Source organism: Staurois parvus, unplaced genomic scaffold (assembly GCF_062004578.1).
Source record: "Staurois parvus isolate SC_StPar_1 unplaced genomic scaffold, SC_StPar_1.0 ptg000154l, whole genome shotgun sequence".
Lineage (NCBI taxonomy): Eukaryota > Metazoa > Chordata > Amphibia > Anura > Ranidae > Staurois > Staurois parvus.
The window spans coordinates 1,658,110-1,685,992 of NW_028317950.1; the positions used below are offsets into that span (position 1 = coordinate 1,658,110).

General features: G+C 41.0%; 1 protein-coding gene across 1 annotated transcript in view; it reads left to right on the forward strand.

Annotated features, from left to right (window-relative positions):
• AR (androgen receptor) overlaps positions 1 to 27,883 on the forward strand; it is a 316,158-nt gene that overhangs the window by 167,646 nt on the left and 120,629 nt on the right. Inside the window, exon 2 of the mRNA XM_089674898.1 lies at positions 19,345 to 19,496. Within this exon, the coding sequence (XP_089531024.1) occupies positions 19,345 to 19,496 (152 nt within the window). The remainder of the gene's footprint in view (positions 1 to 19,344; positions 19,497 to 27,883) is intronic.

A 27,883-nucleotide genomic window follows, 5' to 3' on the forward strand; every position in this document is an offset into this window, starting at 1 on the left:
CCCCGCAAAGTCCCACTGTTGAAAAACAGACGTGCTGAAGAGGTTACAATTTGCCAAAGAGCACATTGACCGGCCTAAAGAGAAATGGCACAACATTTTGTGGACCAATGAAAGTAAGATTGTTCTTTTTGGGTCTAGTGGCCGGAGACAGTTTGTCAGACGACCCCCAAACACTGAATTCAAGCCACAGTACACTGTGAAGACAGTGAAGCGTGGTTGCGCAAGCATCATGATATGGGGATGTTTCTCATACTACAGTGTTGGGCCTATTTATCGCATACCAGGGATCATGGATCAGTTTGAATACATCAGAATATTTGAAGAGGTCATGCTGCCTTATGCTGAAGAGGAAATGCCCTTGAAATGGGTGTTCCGACAAGACAAGGACCCCAAACACACCAGTAAACGTGCAACATCTTGGTTCCAGACCGACAAGATTGACGTTATGGAGTGGCCAGCCCAATCCCCGGATCTTAATCCAATAGAAAACTTGTGAGGTGACATCAAAAATGCAGTTTCTGAGGCAAAACCAAGAAATAGAGAAGAACTGTGGAATGTAGTCCAATCGTCCTGGGCTGGAATACCTGATCACAGGTGCCAGAAGTTGGTTGACTCCATGCAACACAGATGTACAGCAGTTCTCAGAAACAGTGCTTATACAACTAAATATTCATTAAGTGATTCAAAGGAAAGCAAAATCTTCAAACATTTTTCAGTTTATATAGTGAAGGTTTGAGTTTGTAAAGAAGAATACAAACACTGCTATTTTTTTGAACAGTCTAATATTCACTTTTCTTCAATTTTTTTAGAGAAACAACACAAATTTGATATATTTTTTCTTCATGTTTTGATTTGGAATAGAATGTGTAGTGTTCCCAATGCATTTGTGTGTATGGAAATAAAAGCTATTAGAAGGATTTTGAGCTTTATTCACTTTTTTCAACACACTGCTATCATTTTGAATTTGTTTTATTTTGTATTTGGACACAGGCGCATTTTTAGATTTTTTCAGATATTTACCAAAACATATTCAAGCTATAGTTATATAATGGATATGGGGTGAAAGTGCACACTCTCAGGTTTAATTTGAGGATATGTACATCCAAATTGGAGGAAGGGTTTAGGAATTACAGCTCTTAAGAATAGCTATCCCACCTTTTTCAAGGGACAAAAAGTAATTGGAGAATTGAATCAAATGCTGTTTCATGGCCAGGTGTAGGCTACTCCTTTATTTCTTCATCAATTAAACAGGTAAAAGGTCTGGAGTTGATTTTAAGTGTGGTATTTGCATTTCGAATCTATTGCTGTGAACCTACATCATGTATTCAAAGGAGATGTCCATGCAAGTCAGGCCATTGTAAGGCTTAAAAAATTAAACAAATACATCAGAGAGAAAGCAGCAACATTAGGAGTGGCCAAATCAACAGTTTGGTACATTCTGAAGAAAGAAGAATGTACTGGTGAGCTCAGCAACATAAAAGGCATGGACATTCACGGAAGACAACAGTGGTGGATGATCGCAGGATCCTCTCTATGGTAAAGAAAAACCCATTCAAAACATCCAGACAAGTGAAGGACACTCTCCAGGAGGTGGGCGTATCATTGTCAAAGTCTAAAATCAAGAGAAGACTTCACGAGAGCAAATACAGAAGGTACACCACAAGGTGCAAAACATTCATAAGCCTGAAGAACAGAAAAGCCAGATTAGACTTTGCCAAAAAAAAATCTAAAAAAGCCAGACCAGTTCTGGAAAAGCATTTTTTGGATGGATGAAACTAAGATGAATGAAAATGACGGGAAGAAAAAAAATGTGGAGAAGGCTTTCAACAGCTCATGATCCAAAGCACACATCATCTGTAAAACATGGTGGAGGCAGTGTGATGGCATGGGCATGCATGGCTTCCAGTGGCACTGGGTCATTGGTGTTTATTGATGATGTGACAGAAGACAGAAGCAGCCAGATGAATTCTACAGTGTTTAGAGATATACTGTCAGCCCAGATTCAGCCAAATGCAGCAAAGTTGATTGGACGGCACTTCACAGTACAGATGGACAATGATCCAAAACACACTGCAAAAGCAACCCAGGAGCTTTTGAAGGAAAAGAAGCGGAATATTCTGCAATGGCCGAGTCAGTCGCCTGATCTCAACCTAATTGAGCATGCATTTTACCTGCTGAAGGCAAAACTAAAGGCAGAAAGAGCCCCAAACAAAGAACAACTGAAGACAGCTGCAGTTAGAGCCTGGCAAAGCATCAGAAAGAAACCCAGTCCTTGGTAATGTCCATGGGTTCCAGCCTTCAGGCAGTCATTGCCAGTAAAGGATTCTCAACAAAATATTAAAAATGAACATTTTATTTACGATTATATTCATTTGTGCAATGACATTTGAGCCCCTGAAAATGGAGGGACTGTGTATAAAAATGGTTGCAGTTCCTAAAATTTGTACTTGATATTTATTTTCAACCCCTTGAATTAAAGCTGACAGTCTGCACTTCAAATTAATTTTGGATTGTTTCGTTTTAATTTATTCTGGTGGCATACAGAGCCAAAAGTATGAAAATTGTGCCTGTGTCCAAATATATATTGACCTAACTGTATATCTGCAGTTTGTTACATTCCCATGTGTTGGTGGAGTGCATATGTAAGCAGAAAATAGTATTATAGTGGGTGCTGTTGAGCTTCATAAAGTCTGTTGAACAAAGAACTCGAAGTGCAGCAGCAAGAACATGTCACCTGCCGTGTCCAATTTCTTCTGCGCACACAGCGGAAGGCTTAGCAACTAATCAGAGATTCTATCTTAATTCCTAGAAACACAGCCGTCGTTACAACAGCCAGTAAGAGACCCACTGCAGTACACAGTGGATAGAATCAGATTAAGTTGGTTAAAGCAGTATTAAACCCAAAACCAAAAATGTAAATGTATTGCATCTTAGCAATCAGATGTGGTGGCTACATTCATTTTCTTTTATTTGGCTTTTTTGTTTTCCTTTTATTGTCACCTTATGATCTTGCCAGTAACACCCCTCCTGTATTAGAGTGCCCCCACTCTGGATGAAGGAGCACAGGGGGCATCTTTGGGCAGTAGTATTGTCAGTCTGGAAGAAGGGACTAGCAAATTTATATACACTAACAAATTGAAGCTAAACTCCAGTTTACACTTTATAAGCAGTTAGAGCAAACACATTTTTTTTTCCTTTTGGGATAAAAGTCATACATAAAAGTTGATCTTTGTAAAAACCCCTGTCAGTATTAAATGGTTTCCCATCCCTGTAACTGATACATTCTGCTGGAATGTTTGAGCTTTTGTAAAACAACAGACTTACTGCACACACGACACGGACATACTTGCAACTACACCCCTTTTTCTACTACTTTTTTGCAACTACTTTTTCTGAGTATGGCGATACCACATGTGTGACCTTCAGGCATTATCCGCTATAAGACCAGGCCGCCTTCTGACATTTTTTTTGTCTAAAAAAAGTAAAAATCAGGTTTTTTGCTGGAAATTGACTTCGAACCCCCGGACATTATATACTTTGTTTTTAGCAGAGGCCCTAGAGAATAAAATTTTTGATAATTTTTATGTTACACAGTTTTTGCGAATGCAATTTTACACACTAAACCAAAAATACACTAATTAATTTTAATGCACGCAAACACAATATAATACCCACTTTTTTGTAAAATATGATGTTGTGCCGAGTAAATAGATACCAAACAAGTCAAGGTTTAAAATTGCACACGCTTGTGCGATGGCGCCAATCGCCCGTATTTAAAAGACTCCATAGGCAACAATTTATAAGCCTTTACCAGGTTACCAGTTTAGAGTTACAGAGGAGGTCTGGTGCTAGAATTACCATTCTCACTCCGACGTTCGTGGCAATACCTCACATGTGTGGTGCGATCGCCGTTTACGTATGCATGTGGGACTAACATGTGAGTTCGCCTTTGCACGCCCACACGGGGGGGGGGGGGCACTTTCATTTTTTTATTTATTTATTGGTCTGACACTGGTACATTGACATGTTTTTGTGCACTTGTACACTGTGACAGATGTTGATTGTCTACCAGCGGACACGGACAGATGTTGCAATGGAATTCTATTGTAAATGTTGATGTGACACTGGTATACTGTGACAGATGTTGATGGGACGCTCGTACAGATGTTGATGGGACACTGGTACGGATGTTGAGATATTGCTACTACAGATGTTGATGGGACACTGATACAGATGTTGATAGGACGCTGGTACCGATGTTGAGATGCTGGTACAGATGTTGATGAGACACTGGTACACGGACCATCTGCTTGGTGTACTGTGTGGGGATGGCTGCAATCTGTGTGATCTCTGCATAGCTGAACATTAAAATCATCAGCTAGACAGAGATCTGTAGCATCCCCCTCTTCCCCTCTCATAGAGCTCAGCAGGAAGAACTGACACAGAGACCCGTGTCTCTGTTTACACTGAGTGATGGCTATGATTGGACGCAGCCATCATATGATCGGGAGGGCCAGTCACAGCGCCCATGTCCTGATCTGTGATGTGCTGTGTCTGAGGGACACAGCCATCACAGGATTGTTCCACAAGGTGCACGTTTTGGCACGATGTACAGGAACTTCCACTCAGAACAGGAACGCTCTCACCTGGCTGTTTAGGTGCAGTGGCCAGGTGGGAAGCGGTTAAAGAAGACCCATGGTAGAAAAATGGTTAAAATGTAATTTTCTTTCCAACCATTTTCCACCTGGTTGCCAAATTTTGTCAAAATTTCAGTAGTGCCAATTATTTGGCTTCATCACTCCACTGAGGAGCAGAAGACATGGTTGCCAGTTCCTGGGGCCCAGGTCAATGATGTTGCCCACATGCAATTCTTAACATCATTTCAAAGGTTTAAAACCATGTTCGTAAAAATCTTTTCAGCTACTCGTCTCAAAGTATTCCACCTCATAGACAAGTCTGACATCGTACTGACAGCCCTGTTCCTTTTTATAATGCTCTGGAGCCCTCAAAAAAAGTGTTCTCCATGCGCCTTCATGATTTGTGAAGTGTGCCCTGTGAATAAAATGTAATTTATAATGTCAAGGTGATGCATTGATTACTACATGGAGACTGGAGGTCGTCGCCACCTAATAAGTTAGGGAACTATATCCAACACTAACTTTGAGATTGTGACAAAAATAACTACTGCAGAACTTATTCTTGCGGTAAACCGACGACTTGACAGGCCGAGAAGAACTCTATCAGTGGAAAGGGATGGGCAGTAGGTACTGTGGAGAGCTCCTCCGAGATCACTTATCCCTGAATTTGCTTGAACATGTGAATCCTGTGGCTCATAATTTTGTTGAAGCGTGTCGTCTAAATCCAAAGCTGTCATTCGAGGATTAAGTTTAAAAAAATAATGCAACATTTAAAAATGGTCTGTCCCTGTGATACTATATGCACGTTTCCAGCATGCAACAAAGGCTGATGTACAAATCACAGGTAGCTCAACCTCGGGTGCTACTAGACCATGTTTAACCCTTTTACTGCCAGAGCTGTTTTTGCATTATTTGCATGCTTTTAAAAAAAAAAACAAAAAAAAAAGAACAAAAAAAAAACATTTTATGCCTGAAGATTACATAAAACCCCCATTATATATTTTCTCAAAGCAGATACCCTAGAGAATAAAATAGTGGTATTTCCAATTTTTTTATGTCACAATATTACTGCAACAGTTTATGAAATGCAAAATTTCACCAACTATTTGGACTGTGCCAACTTGCGGTTTTTGTACCATTTTTATTATAAGTTTATATACAGTCAGGTCCATAAATAATGGGACATCGACACAATTCTAACATTTTTGGCTCTATGCACCACCACAATGGATTTGAAATGAAACGAACAAGATGTGCTTTAACTGCAGACTGTCAGCTTTAATTTGAGGGTATTTACATCCAAATCAGGTGAACGGTGTAGGAATTACAACAGTTTGCATATGTGCCTCCCACTTGTTAAGGGACCAAAAGTAATGGGACAGAATAATAATCATAAATCAAACTTTCACTTTTTAATACTTGGTTGCAAATCCTTTGCAGTCAATTACAGCCTGAAGTCTGGAACGCATAGACATCACCAGACGCTGGGTTTCATCCCTGGTGATGCTCTGCCAGGCCTCTACTGCAACTGTCTTCAGTTCCTGCTTGTTCTTGGGGCATTTTCCCTTCAGTTTTGTCTTCAGCAAATGAAATGCATGCTCAATCGGATTCAGGTCAGGTGATTGACTTGGCCATTGCATACCATTCCACTTCTTTCCCTTAAAAAACTCTTTGGTTGCTTTTGCAGTATGCTTTGGGTCATTGTCCATCTGCACTGTGAAGCGGCGTCCAATGAGTTGTGAAGCATTTGGCTGAATATGAGCAGATAATATTCCCGAAACACTTCACAATTCATCCTGCTGCTTTTGTCAGCAGTCACATCATCAATAAATACAAGAGAACCAGTTCCATTGGCAGCCATACATGCCCACGCCATGACACTACCACCACCATGCTTCACTGATGAGGTGGTATGCTTAGGATCATGAGCAGTTCCTTTCCTTCTCCATACACTTCTCTTCCCATCACTCTGGTACAAATTGATCTCGGTCTCATCTGTCCATAGGATGTTGTTCCAGAACTGTGAAGGCTTTTTTAGATGTCGTTTGGCAAACTCTAATCTGGCCTTCCTGTTTTTGAGGCTCACCAATGGTTTCCATCTTGTGGTGAACCCTCTGTATTCACTCTGGTGAAGTCTTCTCTTGATTGTTGAGTTTGACACACATACACCTACCTCCTGGAGAGTGTTCTTGATCTGGCCAACTGTTGTGAAGGGTGTTTTCTTCACCAGGGAAAGAATTCTTCCGTCATCCACCACAGTTGTTTACTGTGGTCTTCCGGGTCTTTTGGTGTTGCTGAGCTCACCGATGCATTCCTTCTTTTTAAGAATGTTCCAAACTGTTGTTTTGGCCACGCCTAATGTTTTTGCTATCTCTCTGATGGGTTTGTTTTGTTTTTTCAGCCTAATGATGGCTTGCTTCACTGATAGTGACAGTTCTTTGGATCTCATCTTGAGAGTTGACAGCAACAGATTCCAAATGCAAATAGCACACTTGAAATTAACTCTGGACCTTTTATCTGCTCATTGTAATTGGGATAATGAGGGAATAACACACACCTGGCCATGGAACAGCTGAGAAGCCAATTGTCCCATTACTTTTGGTCCCTTAACAAGTGGGAGGCACATATGCAGACTGTTGTAATTACTACACCGTTCACCTGATTTGGATGTAAATACCCTCAAATTAAAGCTGACAGTCTGCAGTTAAAGCACATCTTGTTTCATTTCAAATCCATTGTGGTGGTGTATAGAGCCAAAAATGTTAGAATTGTGTCGATGTCCCAATATTTATGAACCTGACTGTATATATATATATATATATAGTTGCTCAGCTTTTGGGCATCAATCTGTGAGATGTTTACCGGGATATTAATGCCTTTATTAATGATGTATAGTCTTAGGAGTCTGGCCCCCTAATATATGATAACTAACAACATAAACTAGGATTACCCCCCCCCCCCCCCCATCTTGGTCGTCCTCTTTTATTTTATCCACTTGGTATAGGAATTTATATTTATTTTATTTCAGGTACTTATATAGCGCTGTCAATTTACGCAGCACTTTACAGATACATATCTCATGTTGTTCTTTTTTACTAGATTGGTACTTATAGACTATATATAATTATTTAATATTTTTACGTTTTATTTATTTAGATTTATCATTAGGGATTAATAAAATCTATATTAAAATGATAGTTTTGTTAATTAATGATATTGAGGTATGTTGACCAGTAGATGGCCCTTTAGCAGCCTTACAGGATTTATTGTGTGTATTGCAATCAATTTGGAATATCCATCTCATATTAAATTAATAATACACCCAATTTGGCACCAACACATATTGATTTTCTTCCGAAGATATAAACAAATTTAGGCTATACACTGTCCTCTTCTCTGAGTTTTTTCCCCTATATTCAGGGTTATGTTTGGGAATCCATCTTCAGAGTGAGGCTTGGTTTTGGCTCTCTATGGATGTGAAAGAGAGGCTTGGTTGCAATTGGTCATTTCCTACTCGCATGGCTTCTCCCATTTCTGGATGTGGGTTCATTTCCCGTTATGTCATTAAGATGAAGGTTGATTTATTCCAAATCGAGGCTTGGTTGTTACTTATTTAAGCACGATGACGGAGGGCAGTCTCCTAACCCTGGAAGACGCCTAGTTATGATGAAACGCATTGGGTGAAGCCTCCCTTCTGACGTCATCACGTAACAGTCACCATTTTACAGTTGTTTCTGCTGACTAATGGTCAGCATTTACTATGCTTGCAAGTGCATTAGTTTAACCTACGGCACTAGTAGAGGCACCCCTTTATTTTATATGAGGGTATGTTGACCCCCATAACACCGGGACGGCCTGAGGAGCCTCGGATGGTACAAGTGATCTGATCTGAGACATAGGAGTCTGGATGGAATTATATATATATATCAGGCGTGTGTTGACCCCCAATAATTAAGGGGTCAAAAGATTTGTAAGCCTCCAATTTGATATCACGGTGGTATAATTCTCACGTTGGTTGTTATATTGGAATGAAGATCTATTATTCACCTCAGAATAATGGGACTGTTCTATATACCTTATAAGGACTGTTTCATATATATTTATTCAAAATATTTACTTCTGGCAGGGGTTGACTATTGAGCATTTTTTTTGTTTTATCCTTTATTGGACACATATCATTTGTATGTTATTTATGTAAATTTTTTATGTATGTATATATTTCACTAGCAAATTATTTAATCTGTGAAATGTACTTGTATCTCTCTTTAAAACAAAAGAAATTAAAAAATCTTGAAAAGAAATGCAACATTTCAATTAAAAATACACTAAAGTTAGTTTTAGGGCAGGCAAACGCAATAAATTACCAAAATGTTTGGTAAAATATATAAAATGAGGTTGCGCTGAAAAAATAGATACCCAAAATTGTGCGCGCCGATTAAACAATGAAACTTCAATAGCCTATATTTTCCATAGGCAATGCATTAAAAGCCCCATACAGGACACCATTTTAGAGCTAATTGTGAACAATGGACCTAGAATTTGGCTGGAAGATTTTAAGTCTTTGCGTGTAACTTTCAATTTTTAAATAATTTTTACCAAACTTTTTTTTGCATCACATAGGGGATGCATTTTATGTTGACAGGTTCTCTTTAATGATACACCAGGGGTCTTTTAGACCCCTGATGTCTTACCTGCCCCCCCATTGAAGCTAATGCAATGCAGACCACATTCCATAAGCTCCTTCTCCAGCCATACTGGCTGAGGAAAGTGACACTAGGACCCGGACGTGACATTTTACGTGCCACTTTCGGGTAAGTAACTGAAAGGGAAGACCAATAAATGGACGTTCGATGAATCTCCCTCCACCCTATCTGGCAGCACTTCAAATTTGCTTCAGGGCTCATATATTAGAGTCCTAGTCCTGCCCCTCCCTCTCCCAGTTTGAGTGCTCTTTTTGTATGGTAGCATAACTCCTGCTGGACACTGTGCTCCCTCCCAGAGGTGCTCTTCAGTACAAGGTGTAGCGGCCAGCAGGAGGAACCACAGCACCCAATGGGGAACCTGGTATCTGACACACCCAGAAGGTGTTGGGCATCATCATCGCCCATAGTTCTCTAAGGCAGTGGAGATTTCACTTGCTGCCTGCTGTTGTAATCAATATGTTCATTTACAGCCTGCCAGAGATTTTATTGCTTAATTATATTAATGGGGTTGCTTTACTGCAAGATAATGTCAACCTTAGTTATGTAATGTAGCACCCCTCAAGTCTAGCTAGGGGGAGCTAGTTAGTTTTAGGTAGAGGCTGAGTAGCAGCCTGAAATGAGTTAGCCTGGGTGTGAGTCAGCTAGGTTATTTTAGGTCAGGACTGAGGGCGCTGCAGATTAGTTCCCTGATACCTCCCCCTGCTGTAGAAGCTGGAGAGGTTTCTAGAAGGCAGTAGGTGGGAGTAAGGAGGGGCTGATCTGCATACTTAAAGGATTTTGGCCAATCTGCAAGTAGGAGTTTTGACATGGGGAAGGACAGCTACTAAATATGAGAGAGCCTGATCAGGAGAAGTAGTGTTGGGTGGAGGATGGAGTGATGGCTGGAGTGTGGAGCCTGGGAAGGGGCCTAAAGATGTGGCCTTCAAACAGGCTGGTGCTGGACAGCGGAGGCTGCAATCTTCCAGAAGGGGCAGCCTGAGCAGTGGGGAGGGGTGCCTGGAGGCAGCCATGTACCCATTGAGCTGTCAGGAGGGACGGTATAAGTGGCCTTGCACCCCTCGGGCCAGATAGGGGGAGATGGTAGTCAGGTGGAAAACCCAGCTTGCTCCTCATCTAGGACGGTTTCATAGGTTGGCAGTTTCTGTGTCCCCTTCCCCAGGGATACCGTTAGGCAGCTGGGTGAAGAGGAGGATTCATCGGGGGTCTGAGGAGGTACACCAGAGAGCTGGAGAGTTTTTTTTAAAGGAGAGATTTTTTTCTCCACGGACTTGTACATAATTGCTAAGGAGTTTATCCTCACAGTTCACAGTTTCCTTGGGCATTCCATACACCCCTCAACCCCATTCAAGTTCAAAACCCCTTAATAAAACTTTAAAACCAAGCTCAAGGACTGTTTACTGACAGGTATGTGCAGGTATGAAAGAAAATGCGTGTTGCTTGGCTGTGCAGAGCTGTAGGGGAACCGAAAATTCAGCAACACCTAAGGGGGTAGTGCTAAAGGAAAACTGTAACCCAGTGTCAAGTGTCAAAAAGGCATGCCTGTTCCAGTCTTTGCGCCTCCAAGTCCTAGAGCTGCCATGGGTTGTATAAGGGATGGCCAACTCTCCTGAATTAGCCATCTACCATAAAGTATATGGATTTATGATATTAAGCTGTATCTGTGGTCCTGGATCCACAGTTGACCACAGAGTCTAAAAATAGACCTAAACCCCTTTTAATTCAATAACCTGTAAAGGGCATTATACATATAGAATAGAGTACATGTTCTTGAGCTGTTATTCAACTAGTGTCCAGGATTACATGTACCATGCTCCTTTGTCTTGCCAATGTTCCAAAGAGGTATGTTAGGGTGCAGTTTTATTTTTCTGCTGGTCCATCTTCCAGCTACTGTAACGGTGGAAGAACATGAAAAATGAATGCCTGTCTCCATATATGTTCCTCAATTTGGAATGTTAGGTGTTACTATCAATCTCCCAACAAAGAATTACTAGCATGTAGACAAGATTAACTGTGAGCTGCTTAGGGAGTGTAGTCACTCCTAGAATGGAAAGTGGGCATCCAGGCTATAACTGACAGTGTCACAAGGTGCACATAAGATTCAAACAGACACAGTGTCATGGAGTTTAGTGCACTCAACAGGGGGAGAGCTTACCGACAGACAGGACAGCGGCTTTAAGGGATATAACACAGGTTCCAAACAGGGTGATGACTACCAATAACAGAAATTCCAGGCTGAGTTCGAACCCAGTCCAAACAGACAAATCAGAGATAGAAAGACCTCTATCTAGGGCAGCCATTCTCAACCAGGGTTCCATGGATCCTAGGGTTCCTGCAGAGGTTGGTAGGGGGTTCCATGAGCTGTGGCCGAGTGACTTTACCTATACTAGATACTTCCAAGTCCACGTTTATTTGGCAGATCCTTTTAGCTTTCTGTAACGGTGGCATTCAGACCAAAAACATAAGGATTCTTCTCATTTTCCACCACGTAGGGAGATTTCTTCCCACTGACCACCAATGTAGGGACATGCTTCTCACTGAGCTTCAATTAATTTATTCTAGCAGGGGTTCTCCAAGACTTGAAAATTATTTCAAGGGTTCACCTGGGGTAAAATGATTGAGAACGCTATCTAGGGTATAAGCAAATTGAACCTGTTCATCAGGCAGGCTTGAAGTGGTGGCCTTGCTTCAAAGTCTTTTAATGAGGTCAGGTGTGCACAGCAGAGCTTTGAGCTGCAGTGGTGAGTAATGATCATTAGAAGTCTCAAGACTGATCGTAATACATAGCTGCAACCTAGAGAATGCACACCATCAAGTGGAGGATATAGTTACTGAACTTTCATTTTAGGGTTTAGATACACTTTAACCTCTTCAGCTCTGGAAAATTTTACCCTCTTCATGACTAGGCCATATTTTGCTACTTTAACTGGTAAGTGTGCTGTCATGCAACACTGTACCTAAACTAAGTTTATATAATTGTTTCACACAAATAGAGCTTTCTTTTGGTGGTTGTTGATCACCACTGGGGTTTTATTTTTTACTTATATAAAAAAGACCAAAAATTTTAATAAAAACAATATTTTACTTTCTGCTATAAAACATATCCAAAAAAAATAATTTTTCTTCATAAATTTAGGACAAAATAAATTCTGGTCCATGTCTTTGGTGAAAAAAAAATTCCAATTTTTTTTTGATACACTAGTATTTAAAGTGGGACTGTGATAGTGCAGCAGGCAATCTGGCACCAACTGACACTAATACAGTGATCATTGCCAATACTATACACTGTCACTGTACTAATGACACTGGCTGGCAAGGGGTTAATGTCTCAGGGTTAATGTCTCAGGGGTTAAGTATGTGCCTAACAAGCTTTAATGTGTGTATTATTTACTTCTTTTTACTTCAGATCTCTTTCTTCCTTCTCCCTGTTTTGCAGGGAGAAGAAACAAAGATTGTTCCCTCTCCCTTCGTACAGAGCTCTGTGTTTGTCAACACAGTACTCGGAGCTGTGATTGGACACAGCCGATCAGCAGGTCCTGGCAAAAAAAAACATTAGCCAGGACCTGCTGGCAAAATCCAGTTGAGTCTAGTCACAGATGGAGTTGGCATGGGGGCGTCCGTGCCTGCTGGCAAAATCCTGTTGAGTCTAGTCACAGACGAAGTCAACATGGGGGCGCGCGTGCGCACCCTGTACCTGGAAGCCAACGACATCACTGTTCCTTTAGCAGCCGCCCGGTCTCAAAAAAAAAAAATAAAGCGGGCGGGCGATCCCAAAGAGGTTAAAAGGGGTTATACGTATGACTCCACCCACGTTCCTTAAAACCTGGCATAAAATTCTTATATTTTTTTTTTGTCTTTTTACTGAAGTGTTGAGTTTATAAATACCTTCAGCTGTGTTTCCTGGGTGTATTATTGAAATAAGGCCGAGAAGAACAGGTCGTTTGTTTCGTTCAGGTTCAGTTTCCGCACAGTATATTATTTATGTGATTACAATGCCTGCCTAGGAAATGGAAGGGAATGGCGTGTAGAAAAAAGAAATTTGCTTGTAGGATTATTGCTCTAATGCCTGTACATTACAGCAATGGGTCGGAGTGCCTGACACAATCTCAGGCACGGTACTTGTTCAAGTAGTTATTGCCATAATAAATAACATAATATTTTATTGGTGTACATAACAAGAGTGGTTCCTGGAGGCGTTCCATATTATTTAAAGGTCAATAAATCCGGCTGATTTTTGTTAGGTGTTTTACAGCTGCCGACTGTAATGAAAATACATATTTAACTTTTTCTCCAAGACGTTTTTTGTTGCCAGTGCTTGGTCTAATTTTGTCCTTTTTTTTTTTTTTGCGATGGTTTGCCTTTTTTTTGTCATTATATTATACTGGACTGAAAATTAATCTTTCAATGTATGAATAGCGTATCTGGTTTTAAAAACATTAAAAAGTAATAAATACCTCCGAAAAAATTTCAAGAATATTTTTAGGATGCATTCAGCTACTCTTCCCCTTCCACTGTTTCCTCCGTGGCTATCATTGGCAACTCCAGGCTGTCATGTGTTTTACCAAGTCCCCTAGATAAAGGTGCTATCAACCCTTGCAGTGTGGGTGCAGCCTCACTGTAATGGAGGGTTCTTGGGTTTCTTGGAGTTCAGCTTTAATTGAGATCAAAATGAATGTAATAAAAAATACAATATCAGAAATAGGAAACATTAAAACAATAAAAAGCAAAACAAAAACACAAGTACCTCAACAGAACCATAGATGTACAGTTGACAAAACCACTAAACCCCCAGAGAACACATGGGACGTTACCCTTCACTAGACCACCAGGGAATATGAGGAACACTAACCTCACTGGACCACCAGAGAACATATGGGACATTACCCCTCACTGGACCGCCAGAGTATATATGAGACGAGACATTACCCCTCACTAGACCACCAGGGAATACAAGGAACACTAACCTCACTGGACCACCAGAGAATATATGGGACGTTACACCTCACTAGACCACCAGGGAATATGAGGAACATTAACCTCACTGAACCACCAGGGAATATATGGGATGTTACCCCTCACTAGACCACCATGAAATATGAGGAACACTAACATCACTGGACCACCAGGGAATATATGAGACATTACCACTTACTGGACCACCAGGGAATATATGAGACATTACCCCTCTCTGGACCACCAGAGTATATATGAGATGTTACCCCTCACTAGACCACCAGGAAATATAAGGAACAATAACCTCACTAGACCACCAGGGAATATAAGGAACAATAACCTCACTAGACCACCAGGGAATATGAGGAACACTAACCCCACAGGACCACCTGAGACTATATGGAACAGAACCCTTCACTGGACCACCAGAGAATATGGACATTATACCTCACTAGACCACCAAGCAATATGAGAAACACTAATTCCACTGGACCACCAGGGACTACATGGGACGTTACCCCTCACTAGACCACCAGGCAATATGAGGAACACCAACCTCACTGGACCCCCAGAGAATATACGGGATGTTACCCCTCACTAGACCACCAGGGAATATGAGGAACACTAACTTCACTCAACCACGAGAGCCTATAGAGGATGTTACTTGTCACTAGACCACAAGGCAATACAAGAAACACTGACTCCACTGGACCACCAAAGAATACATGGGATGCTATACTTCACTAGACCCCTGGGAATATGAGGAATACCAACTCGATTTGACAAGAGAGTATATGTAATGTTACTTCCCACTAGACCACCAGGAAACATAAGGAACACTTCCACTACTAGCGCCAGGGAATAGAAGGGATACTACGCTCACAAGAAAACCCAGGAATATACAGGATGCTACACCAACTAGACCCCAGGGAATATAAAGGGACACTAACCCTACTGGACTACCAGCTAATATATGGATTGTCACCCCTAATCACACCCTAGGAAATATAAAGGGACAGTAACCCCACTAGATCCCAAGGAATATCAGGGACACTACCCCCCTTAGACCCCAGGGAATATATGGGATGCCACATTCAACTAGACCTTAGGGAATGTAAGGAACACTACCCCCCACTAGACCACTAAGGGATATACTGGACACGACACCCCACTGGACCTCAGGGAATGTATAGGATGCTACACCCAACTAGATCCCTAGTAATGGCCTTTGGTGGCGCTGTGTGTGTATATATATATATATATATATATATATATATATATATATTCCCAATCTGGTCACTTTTCCCTCCGCTGTGAGGTTCAAGCTGTGTATTTCTTGGACTGGATGGACAGGACTAAAAATCCTTTGCCAGGTAACAGCTCTCTTATACGTATTTGTTGTGTATTTTGTTGTTTGACTAGAGTTCAGCTTTACTCACTGTAAGAGATGTGACTTATAATTGCTGCTGTGAATATAGAAATTACATCAGGGGATATTTCATTGCCAGATAGCCTGGGAATCATGGTGTTTCTATTAATGCCCCCCCACCTCCCCCAGCGTTAAAAACAGAACTACACCCTTGCATTACACATGTCAGTGTATCTTATAATAGTAATGCTCATCGCATGAATCGTGTTGCATAAAAAGCCTCAGAGAATCTATTTCATGCACCAGTTAATGCTGTCCTCCCCCACATTACGCTCACAGTACTTCTGATCTGATGAACCTAGAGGCGCCCGATTATTAAACAGAGATAATGCTTCCCATGACTTATGTGCACTTTTGAGCAGTTTATGTTGTCGGGGTGAGGAGCGTAGATGATGATCTCTGCTTCCCATCACATCACAGTGAGAAGCCATGTGAGGAAACCCCAACGTCCAGTTTATTATGATGCAGTAATGGCACCCAACTGGACAACTGGACAAATATCTCCTCCCATGCTCCACTGGCATAGAGGAAAAAAAAACAAAAAACAAAAAAAGGTGTGAAACCAAAATGACTTCATTTCCCTCCACTCTCTCCAAGTGCCAGACACCGTAAAATACAACTTTATACCGCTGTAAAGCAGGATAATTTAAAAAAAAATATATATATATATACCTGTCTACAAGGACTCTATGAGCCCAATATACTTTTGAAAATGTATATTAATATATACATTACCAAGTAGATTTTTCATAAAAGCCAACAGCAAGCTGTGTTCGGATCCAAAATCTTTATTACCTTTATTACTCACATTATAAAATATTATGATAAAGACCCATGAAATTTTTATGATGTGGTAATAAAGGTAATAAAGGCTTTGAATTGGAACATAGCTCACTCATGGTTTTTTTTATTTCATACATTTTTTTCAGTAACGTATACATTTTTAGATTTTCATTGGTATATTGGGCCCGTGTGAGTCATTGTAGACAGGTTGTTTTTATTTCCTTTTCCTGTAATTTTGAGTGGAATAGTTGGACTCTGGACCATCTGTAGGGAGAATTTGGAGACCATTCAACAGTATGAGAATTTCATTTTGAATATATATCTATATATATTTTTTTCCTTCAAACAGATTGTAATATTTTTTGATTAAAATAGAATAGTATATTTTTCAAATCACTTGCATCAGGAACACTAGTTTTATAGAAACTTTTTTTTTATTATGTAATGGATTTACACCTCGGATTTACATCTTTTTTAGACAAAAATTTATCTATACTGAACCACATTACCATTTGGTTAATCGCGTACATAATCGTGTACATATAAATACAGAGTTTTTTTTGTGCCAGTTAAATAATTCATGTATTTATTATTTCATAAATGTCATCTAATTTCATTACTTGTAGAATTTCACTTGTTACTAATGTATACAGTTTTTTGGTTCAAATTTTTATACTAATTTTATATGGGCAGCACAGTGGCTAAATGGTTAGCACTTCTGCCTGGCAGTACCAGGGTCGTTGGTTCGAATCCTAACCACAGCACCACCTGCCTGGAGTTTGCATGTTCTCCCTGTGCCTGCGTGGGTTTCCTCCGGGTACTCCGGTTTCCTCCTGAACTCCCAAGACATGCTGGTAGGTTAATTGGATCCTGTCTAAATTGGCCCATGTATGTATGAATGTGAGTTAGGGACTTTAGATTGTATACCCCTTGAGGGTTAGGGACTGATGTGAATGTACAATATATATGTAAAGAGCTGCGTAAATTGACGGCGCTATATAAGTACCAGAAATAAATAATAATAAATATACTCCTATAAATGCATATATAGACTGCGCTGCCTAAAATGTGAACCAAAATTACTTAATTTGTCACATGTGAAAATGCAAAAAAATTATATAAATGGACAACACAAGAAAATATAAATAGTGTCCAATGTATCAGTAAGTCCAATTCAAATAATAGTTGCTTAAAAGACAGATGAACAGGTGCTGGTGCCATTCGTAACAGAAGAAACTGGTGACCACGTCCAGGTGCTCCACGTGACCCCTCATGGATTTACACTCACCACAATGGATGGACCTTCAGTTACTAGATAGATCCCACTGCGCCTTTTTTGGTTGGACCAACTGTGTGTCTTGTCACCAACATGTACCAGGAATGTGATTTCTTTCCATGCAATACACCGCCACTCAAAAAACAGTATCAGGGAAAAGGTTAATTGCGCAAAGCAGCCAACTTTATTAAATCATATAGACCTAACAATTACACCGCACTCACATGTATATATGCCTAGGTACCGGCACCGGGTACATACAGCGCTTGTTAAGATGGCTGCCACCGCCCCAAAATCAGAAGCTGGCTTACGCGCCGGGGAAGGGATGCGATGTGATGTATCAGCTGGTGAACACTGCTTCAACTAGTTTCGCCTGTAATTGGATGGCTTCAGGAAGTTATTGTTATATGTAATTTTATATATTGTTTGATTGCCCTTGAACACAGCCTACTTGTGCTTTTTTGATTTATTACATTTTTTTCAGTAATACATTTTTTTTTTTAGATTTTGATTAGTATATTGGGCCCGTATGAGTCATTGTAAACATACTTTTTTTTAAATGGTTCTGTAATTTCATATCAAATGCAATGTAAAAATATCAAACATTTAAAAGGAAATAAAAAAAAGTTGGGGGAAAAATTATATATGATGTATGGAAATATATATTTCTATTTTTTGTATTTTTTTTATATACTTACATCACTAATAGTTTCCCACTTTTTTTTATTAATTTCCTTTTATATTTTGACATTGCATATCAAATGCAATGTACAAATATGAAACATTTAAAAAAGGAAATAAAAAAAGTTGGGAAGAATATATATGATGTATGGAAATATATATATTTTCTTTTTTTATATTCTTTCATCATTAATATTTTCCCACTATTATATTTTCACATTGCATATCAAATGCAATGTAAAAAATATTAAACATGTAAAAGGAGATCAAAAATGTTTGGGGGGGGGGGAATATACTTTTTTTTTCACTTTTTTGTGTTTTATTTCTATATTTTTGCATAATCTATATTTCCCCTTTTTTATTAATTTCACATTTTTTAAATTATTTATATTTGTACATTGCATTCAATAGTATAACTCTCTCTCTCTTTCTCTATATATATATATATATATATAAAATATTTTTTTCTAATACACACGCACGTTAAATCAGATATGACATTTTTTTGGTTCTTATTTACAGCCCTGATAGGACACTGCAGTTGTCTCACAATGTCTTGTCTATATATTATATACTCTGACAAACGCATACATGGCCAAGACTAGTCTGCCTGCATTTTGAGTTGAGTGCTTACTATATTGACTACAACCAGCTCCTGCTCTGTGATTGGACAATAAAGAGTTAGCAGCAGCACAGTGATGAGTTGCCCCTCAGCTTACTCTGCTCTCTCCTCCTGCCAGCATGTTTCTTGCCTGTCCACATGTACTTAAGCACACCTGATTGCCTTTTTGTCATGGGTCTATCTCTACCCGTCTGAAATTCAGGAGTTCAGCCTCTAGTTTTACATAAAGCCTGACTCCATTTGTTCTCTTTGTTTTCTTCCAGGCTGGATGGGGGTAGAGAGCACCTTTTACCCATTGACTATTACTTCCCGCCGCAGAAAACCTGCTTGATCTGCGGAGACGAGGCGTCCGGCTGCCACTACGGAGCGCTCACATGCGGCAGCTGCAAAGTCTTCTTCAAGAGAGCAGCGGAAGGTAGGGGAGGTTTTTATTTCAGTGTATGCAATCAATAATGATGGCTGGGATGGCTTTACACAGCGGAGATGGAGGAACATACATTCCCCCATTTCCTCTGTAATAAACGATCCTGGAATCAGAGATGATTTAGTCCTTTCCAGTTTCAGTGCTGTTATTCCCCTCTGTTACAGTCAGGGAAGCCGCTGATCAAACACACTGTGTGCTTGGTTAGCAGCTTTGGAGGGCAGAGGGTACATCAGGGGTCTAATATACCCCTGATGTCTCCATAAAGAGTACCTACCACCTACCCAATGCTATCACAAGGGGGCTTGTTAGTTTGGCTTTTTTTTGCCATTTCTCGGGCGTGCACAGTTTTAAATCCTGACATGTCTGATATCTATTTACTCGACGTAACATCATCTTTTATATTTTACCAAGAAAACGGGTGTTAGATTTTTGTTTTATCGTATGTACTCTCCAGCGCCTCAGGATATGCACAGCCAAAAGGGAAGCCAAGGGTACCAGGACAGCGACAACCAAAGGAAATGTTCCAGGGGTGCAGCCCTCCTCAGACGGGGAAATCAGCCACTGGATAGAGAGAAAACAGGTGGCGCACACACCTAGTGCATTATCCAAGGTTTATTGTAGGAATGAAATAATAAAAACATACTCACAGACGAAGCATGTATCTAAAAAGCATAGAAAAATGACAATGACCACAACGGCGGGCAAGGTGTTCTCACTGTCAGTGCGGTTAAATGTCTGACGCGTTTCGGGGACGAATCCCTTTCCTCAGAGCTGATGACCAACCTGTGGGGAAATGGTTGCTGGAATGCAAACCACAAGACCACCAGGTCATTTTTCTATGCTTTTTAGATACATGCTTCGTCTGTGAGTATGTTTTTATTATTTCATTCCTACAATAAACCTTGGATAATGCACTAGGTGTGTGCGCCACCTGTTTTCTCTCTGTTAGATTTTTGTTTAGATGTTTATGTGCACTACAATTCATTTTAGTGTATTTTTCCCAAAACATTACCGTTTGACAACAGACTGCGCAATTATGAGACATACAAAAATCACAACAATCAGCGTTTTATTCTCCAGGGCCTCTGCTTTCAGAAAATCTATAATGCTTGGGGGTAATAAGTAATTTCCTAGCAAAAAAATGCAGTTTATGTATAACTGAAGGCAAAACTTTGGAGTGGAGAGTTTTTGTTTTGTTTTTTTTTTGCCTCTGTTAGTCCTGTTCACCATTATCATCATATGTAAAAGAAAATCCCAAATATTGGGTTGTGACCAGGACAGGAGAAGAGGGAAATCTTCCAATGGGGACACTAGTTTAGGTGGCATCCCATGAGTCCTTCACTTTAGGGGGGGGGGGGGATTTCCTCTCACTTCCTGTTGTGACTATGGGACAGGAAGTAAAGGGAGATCTCTCCAATGAGGACACTAGTTCTGGCATTTCCTCACTTTGGAGGGATGTCCTCTCAGTTCTTGTTGTGACTATGGGACAGGAAGTAAAGGGAGATCTCTCCAATGAGGACACTAGTTCTAGCCTTTCATCAGTTTGGAAGAATATCCTCTCACTTCTTGTTGTGACTATGGGACAGGAAGTAAAGGGAGATCTCTCCAATGAGGACACTAGTTCTGGCATTTCCTCACTTTGGAGGGATGTCCTCTCACTTCTTGTTGTGACTATGGGACAGGAAGTAAAGGGAGATCTCTCCAATGAGGACACTAGTTCTAGCCTTTCATCAGTTTGGAAGAATATCCTCTCACTTCTTGTTGTGACTATGGGACAGGAAGTAAAGGGAGATCTCTCCAATGAGGACACTAGTTCTAGCCTTTCATCAGTTTGGAAGGATATCCTCTCACTTCTTGTTGTGACTATGGGACAGGAAGTAAAAGGGAAATCTCTCCAATAGGGACCCAAGTTCTGGGATTTCCTCAATTTGAAGGGATAGCCTCTCACTTCCTGTTGTGACTATAGGAAATGAAGTAAAGGGAAATCTCTCTAATGAGGACACTAGTTCTGGCATTTCCACACTTTGGAGGGTTATACTCTCACTTCATGTTGTGACTATGTGACAGGAAATTAAGGGACATCTTTCCACTGGGGACCCTAGTTCTGGTATTTCCTCACTTTGGAGGGATTTACTCACACTTCTTGTTGTGATTATGGAACATGAAGTAAGAGAAATCTCTCCAAAAGGGACCTGAGTTCTGGGATATCCTCAGTTTGGAGGGATATCCTCTCACTTCTTGCTGTGACTATAGGACAGGAAGTAAAATGAAATCTCTCCAATGGGGACACTAGTTCTAGAATTTCTTAAATTTGGAGGGATATCCTCTCACTTTTTGTTGTGACTATGGGACATGAAGTAAAGGAAGATCCCTCCAATGAAGACACTAGTTCTGGGATTTCCTCAGTTTGGAAGGATATCCTCTCTTCCTGTTGTGACTATGGGACAGGATGTAAAGGGAAATCTCTCCAATGAAGACACTAATTCTGGCATTTCCTCACTTTGGAGGGATATCCTCTCACCTCCTGTTGTGGCTGTGTGACAGGAAATAAATGGTAATCTCTCCAATAGGGACCCTAGTTCTGGTTTCCTCACTTTGGAGGGATTTCCCCTCACTTCTTGTGACTATGGAACATGAAGTAAAAGGAAAATCTCTCCAAAAGGGACCCTAGTTCTAGGATTCCCTCAGTTTGGAGGGATATCCTCTCACTTCCTGTGGTGACTATAGGACAGGAAATAAAGGGAGATCTCTTCAATGGAGACACCAGTTCTGGCATTTCCTCGCTTTAGAGGGATATCCTCTCACTTCCTGTTGTGACTATGGGACAGGAAGTGAAGGGAAAGCTCCCCACTGGGGGCACTAGTTCTTTTGACAACCAGAGATTTCCTTTTTTTTAGAGGTATTTCCTCTTACTTCCTATCCTGACTATGTGACAGGAAGCGAAGAGAAAACTGCCCAATGGGGACATTAGTTCTGGTGACAACCAGGGATTCCCTTGCTTTGGGGGGGGGGGGGGAATCTATGGATAGCCATATCACAGGCAGAGAAAACAATGGGTGCTTTTTGCATTTTCTGAGTGTTAAGTGTGAACTGAATAAAACCAGCAGAGGACATACCAAGAATATAATACCGGGGTCTATGTATACTTGACTAGTTTTCTCACCCTGGGGTTTTTTTTTTTTTAAAGTGTAACTACACTATAAATACAAATAATAATCCAGACCCTCCTTAGACCCTTTAACGCCTACAATCTCTATACTAACGTTCTCCAGCACTATATCCCCATCTGGAGATATGGTAATTGCCCCCCCCCCTTTTTTGAGCCACCAGCCAACACTTTCTGCAGCGGTCAGCTCTGAATCCTGGCAGTCAGTGGTGGCTTTGGTCCCCGCAAACAGTCAGGAACCAGTCACAGTTCTTCTCGATTATCAGATCTGTCTTGACATAGTGACCAAATGCAGGTCAGACGCTTCACTGAAAAAAAAAGCCTTGCAGATGCCACTGCAGCTTGAAGATGACAAGGTTTCTGTTTTTAATATTGTTCTTGTCAGATACAATTACAGTACAAGTCTGGCAGGTACCACTGCAGGGTTCCTGTGTTTATTATTGTTCTTGTCAGATATAATTACAGTGTTAGAAATCATTTTAAAGGTAAGCCTTGCAGGTGCCACTGCAGCTGGAAGATGATAGTATTCCAATGTTTAATATTGTTCATGTCTGATATAATTACAGTACTAGCCTGGCAGGCGCCACTGCAGGGTTCCTGTGTTTAATATTGTTCTTGTCAGATGCAATTCTAGTATTAGAAAGAATAAAAAAAAAAATAGGCCTTTCAGGTGCCACTGCAGCTGGAAGATGACAGTGTTCCTAGGTTTATTATTGTTCTTGTCAAATACAGTTACAGTATTAGCCTGGCAGGAGCCAAGGCAACTTGAAGCTGACAGTGTTCCTATGTTTAATATTGTTCTTTTCAGATACAATTATGGTACTAGAAAACATTTAATTAAAAAATAGAAAAATAGTCTATTTTTAGCAGGTGTTAACCTACAGTATAATTAAATAAATACACACACACACACACATATATATATATATATCAATTTGAATAAAGCATGCTGAAGCAGCTAAATTAGACCTTAGATTCAGGTGGTGGTGGTTCTCACAGGTCCGTGATTTCAGACCGAAAAGGAAGTTTGAAGACCCATAAGGCCTGAGGTGTCCACTGGATGTAAAAAAAAAAAAAAGAGGGGAGAAGTGGGAGAACCCTTATAGTATAGTTTGTATCTAAAATGTAGATATTTCCTCAATGTTTATGATTAAATTGAAAGGAAAAAAACATAAATTACTTCCATCTAGCGAGGTTGTGGTGACCCAGTATCACAGTAGGGGGTCAGGCTCGGAGACCAGTAGAGAAGCTCCCAGAACCAGCAGGGTAGGAATATGAGCAGGTCACCCTGGCAGATGACACAGGTTCACGCCAGGTGCAAAGTCTGAGCACTAGCCAGTGATCACTAAAGCTCCTGATGGTGAAGATGGTGATGGTTTTGCTCTGTGTTAGTACCAGGTTGCGGTCCTCCGGATCGCCCCACCAGGAAGTGAGCAGGTTGGTGTCCAGTAGCAGATATAGCAGGTAGGGGTCAGGAAGAAGCATAGTTAAGGAACAAGCCAAAGGTCAGTAATGAGTGGTAGTGAAGATGGCAGCAGGAGTGACAAAAGCGAGATATTGGCTGGAGAGAGCACAATAATCTGGCAAACAGGAAGATATTACTTAAATCAGGAAGTTCATGGGAGGAGAAAAAGGTTCACAATTCAAGAGAAATACAGTTGAAGGCAGGATCATTCAAGGACATGTCCAGGAAGCTGTCCAGCATTCCATGTGGCTCAGCAGGAAGAGACCTTGCCAGACACAACAGAGGTTGCAGGTTCAGAGACCCGGGTCCTGACACCCAGGCAGGTAGAGGCACTTTGTAAACGCAGGTGGAAAAGAGGCCCTGTTTCACCTGAAATTGGTTGCTCTCGATGCCACAAGGGTTCCAATCCTGGATCTTCTCTGGGTCCTCAAGCAAGTATCATACTGGTAGGATGAGAGGTCGTCAAAAGCCCATCAGTGAACTGAATAGCAGAGACACCCAGTGTGGTGTGTCTAAGGATGGTTCGCAGTCATTAAGTTTGACAAACATTACATTATGTGATATTTGCCAAACCTGATGACTCCGATCCATCCTTAGACACACCACTTCCCTAGTGCCTCTTTCTGCCCATTTGTTCATGGACTTGTTTTTGATCTCCTCTTATCCTACCAGTAAATTAAACCTGGGCTTCTAAGCAGGAATTATCTTTGTCCATGAAAGGCTTAACAGGATCTATTGAAGTCACTCTGGTATAAGAAACTCTGTTGCAAGAGGGAATTGTTTCTTGAACTTATATACTGAGTCCCCTGCCTAAAACATTGTCTTAGTTCTTAAAACGGATTTGGACTTTTAAGGCATCAGTGACAGCAGGGGCGGACTGACCATTTGAACACTCGGGCACTGCCCGAGGGCCCGGGGTCAGAAGGGGGCCCCATAAAATGCCCCTGGTACCTTTTATAGGCTTTATTAGGTGTGTTTTGAGTGTGGGCAAGAACACAGGGACCCCATGATCCCCAATTGCCCAGGGGCCCCATGAGTTGTCAGTCCGCCCCTGAGTGACAGGTACGATTTAAACTTTCTTAGGGGGCTATGGTAGCACTTTACGAAAAAGTCTTAGTATATGGAGTCTATTGATTTCACGATGCTTTATTTCACAAATGTTCCACATAACTGCACATCTTGAAACATGCACAAAACAAATATCTATATAAATGCAGGGGAACATTGGCATACATAATTCTAAATAATTTACTGCCTCAGATCATTTTCTTTGTTGGATGATTTGGCTTGTTTTTTTGCCACAGAAATGTCACCGTGCTAAAGTCAAAGTTCATGCATTTTCAAGACAAATTGAAGAGTCAGCCATTGGATTTCACATGGAAAAATTAATAGAAATGAAAAATTCTGTTCTATAGAATGATCCCGGGCACACCACTGAGACTAAAAAATGGTTCTTGGCTTTACTAACATTCAACGTTTTACTCATGGTTGTTGGTTAGAAATAATCCTGAATTTTGGATGAAGTTAAATTTTAACTGAATTTCATGAATTCAGATGGCCAACTCCAAGTTTCAGTATTATTTTTGGCAGTTTGGATTTCCAAAGTTCTTCTGGAGGAAAGAGTCCAAAGGCTATTTCTGCCTTAAATCAGCCTCTGCTGTTCCCCTGCTGTCCCACAAACTCTTAATTTGACTGCCAGTCCAGTCAAGTGCCACCCTTCCATCTTAGTTTTAGTAATTAAAGGAAGTGGCTCAGGCTGTTTTTTGGCCTACTCATCTCCACAGACAGGGGTGTCAGGAGCTTAACAATCCATTCTGCACAATTTGCATCATTAGCTGCCCTGTAGAATGCATTTTTTTGCAGCCTGGTTTATATTGACTTCAAAAAGGGATCCCGGCCGAACCATGGCTGATTACACTTTTCAGAAGTTCACTAATCTCTGTTGTAAGTTAACAAGTCTTGTTGTGGCAACCCAACTCCATTTTTGCCCGCATTCCCTTACCCTTTCACTTGGAGCCCCACTCCATGCTATTTTTTTTGTTAATACATAACTGTTTTCCGTAGGTCTTTGGTCCAGTGAAGTGCTTTCATAGGTCTTATTCCTCCTTTTCTTCTTCCAGAGGTGGATGGGTTCTGAAAGCTGTTGAGAACAGCACTGAGTAATGAGGTGGCACAGTTTTCTACAACATTCCTCTGTGGGTCTAGGGTGGTGCAAACTTGAGGTTCTTTTACAAAAAATTTACTTAAAGCCTGCAGATAACAGCCTCTAGTTAATAATGTAATTGTCAAATACAATTACAGTATTAAGAAGTGAATACTATATCTATATACATTATATTGCCAAAAGTATTGGGAAGCCTGCGTTCATACGCTCAAGAAATTTAATGGCATCTCAGCCAGTCCATAGGGTTCAATATTGAGTTGGCCCGCCCTTTGCAGCTATAACAGCTTCAACTCCTCAGGGAAGGCTGTCCACAAGGTTTAGGAATGTTTGACCATTCTTCCAAAAGCGCATTTGTGAGGTCAGGCACTGATGTCGAACGAGAAGGCCTGGCTTGCAGTCTCCACTCCAATTCATCCCAAAGGTATTCTATCAGGGTTGAGGTCAGGACTCTGTGCAGGCCAGTCAAGTTCCTCCTCCCCAAACTCGCTCATCCAAGTCTTTATGGACCTTGCTTTGTGCACTGATGCACAGACATGTTGGAACAGTAAGGGGCCATCCCCAAACTTGATTAAGGTTCTCTGGACTGGCCCACAATGTACTTGATGCCTATCAGTAATAGGACACACTGCATGTAGTACCACCATGCTAGCATCCCTTTTTACACCTGTAAAATTAAAAGTCCTGGTTTGATCTGAACGCCCCTTGTATTATCTTAAATTCCTCCAGGAAATAGCATGGCACTTCCTGTGCCTATGCAGTCCTATTTTGTAGCTATAGAGCTACATATCTATAACTGCACTAGATTGCCAAAAGTATTGGGACGCCTGACTTTACACACATATGAACTTTAATGGCATCCCAGTCTTAGCCCGTAGAGTTCAATATTGAGTTGGCCCGCCCTTTGCAGCTATAACAGCTTCAGCTCTTCTGGGAAGGCTGTCCACAAGCTTTAGGAGGGTGTCTATGGGAAGGTTTGACCATTCTTTCAGAACTGATGTCAGACGAGAAGGCCTGACTCACAGTCTCCTCTCTAATTCATCCCAAAGGTGTTCTATGGGTTTGAGGTCAGGACTCTGTGCAGGCCAGTCAACTTCCTCCACCCCAAACTCGCTCATCCATGTCTTTATGGACCTTGCTTTGTGCATTTGTGCGCAGTCATGTTGGAACAGGAAGGGACCATCCCCAAACTGTTACCACAAAGTTGGGAGCATGAAATTGTCCAAAATGTCTTGGTATGCCTGAAGAGTTCCATTCACTGGAACTAGGGGGCCAAACCCAACCCCTGAAAAACAACCCCACACCATAATCCCCCCTCCACCAAACTTTACATTTGGCACAATGCAGTCAGGAAATTTCTCCTGGAAGCTGCCAAACCCAGACATGTCCATCAGATTGCCAGACAGAGAAGCTTGATTGGTCACTCCAGAGAACACGTCTCCACTGCTCTAGAGTCTTTACGCTACTGCATCCGATGCTTTGCATTGCACTCGGTGATGTAAGGCTTGGATGCAGATGCTCGGCCATGGAAATCCATAACATAAAGCTCTCTACGCACTGTTGTGCTAATCTGAAGGCCACAGGAA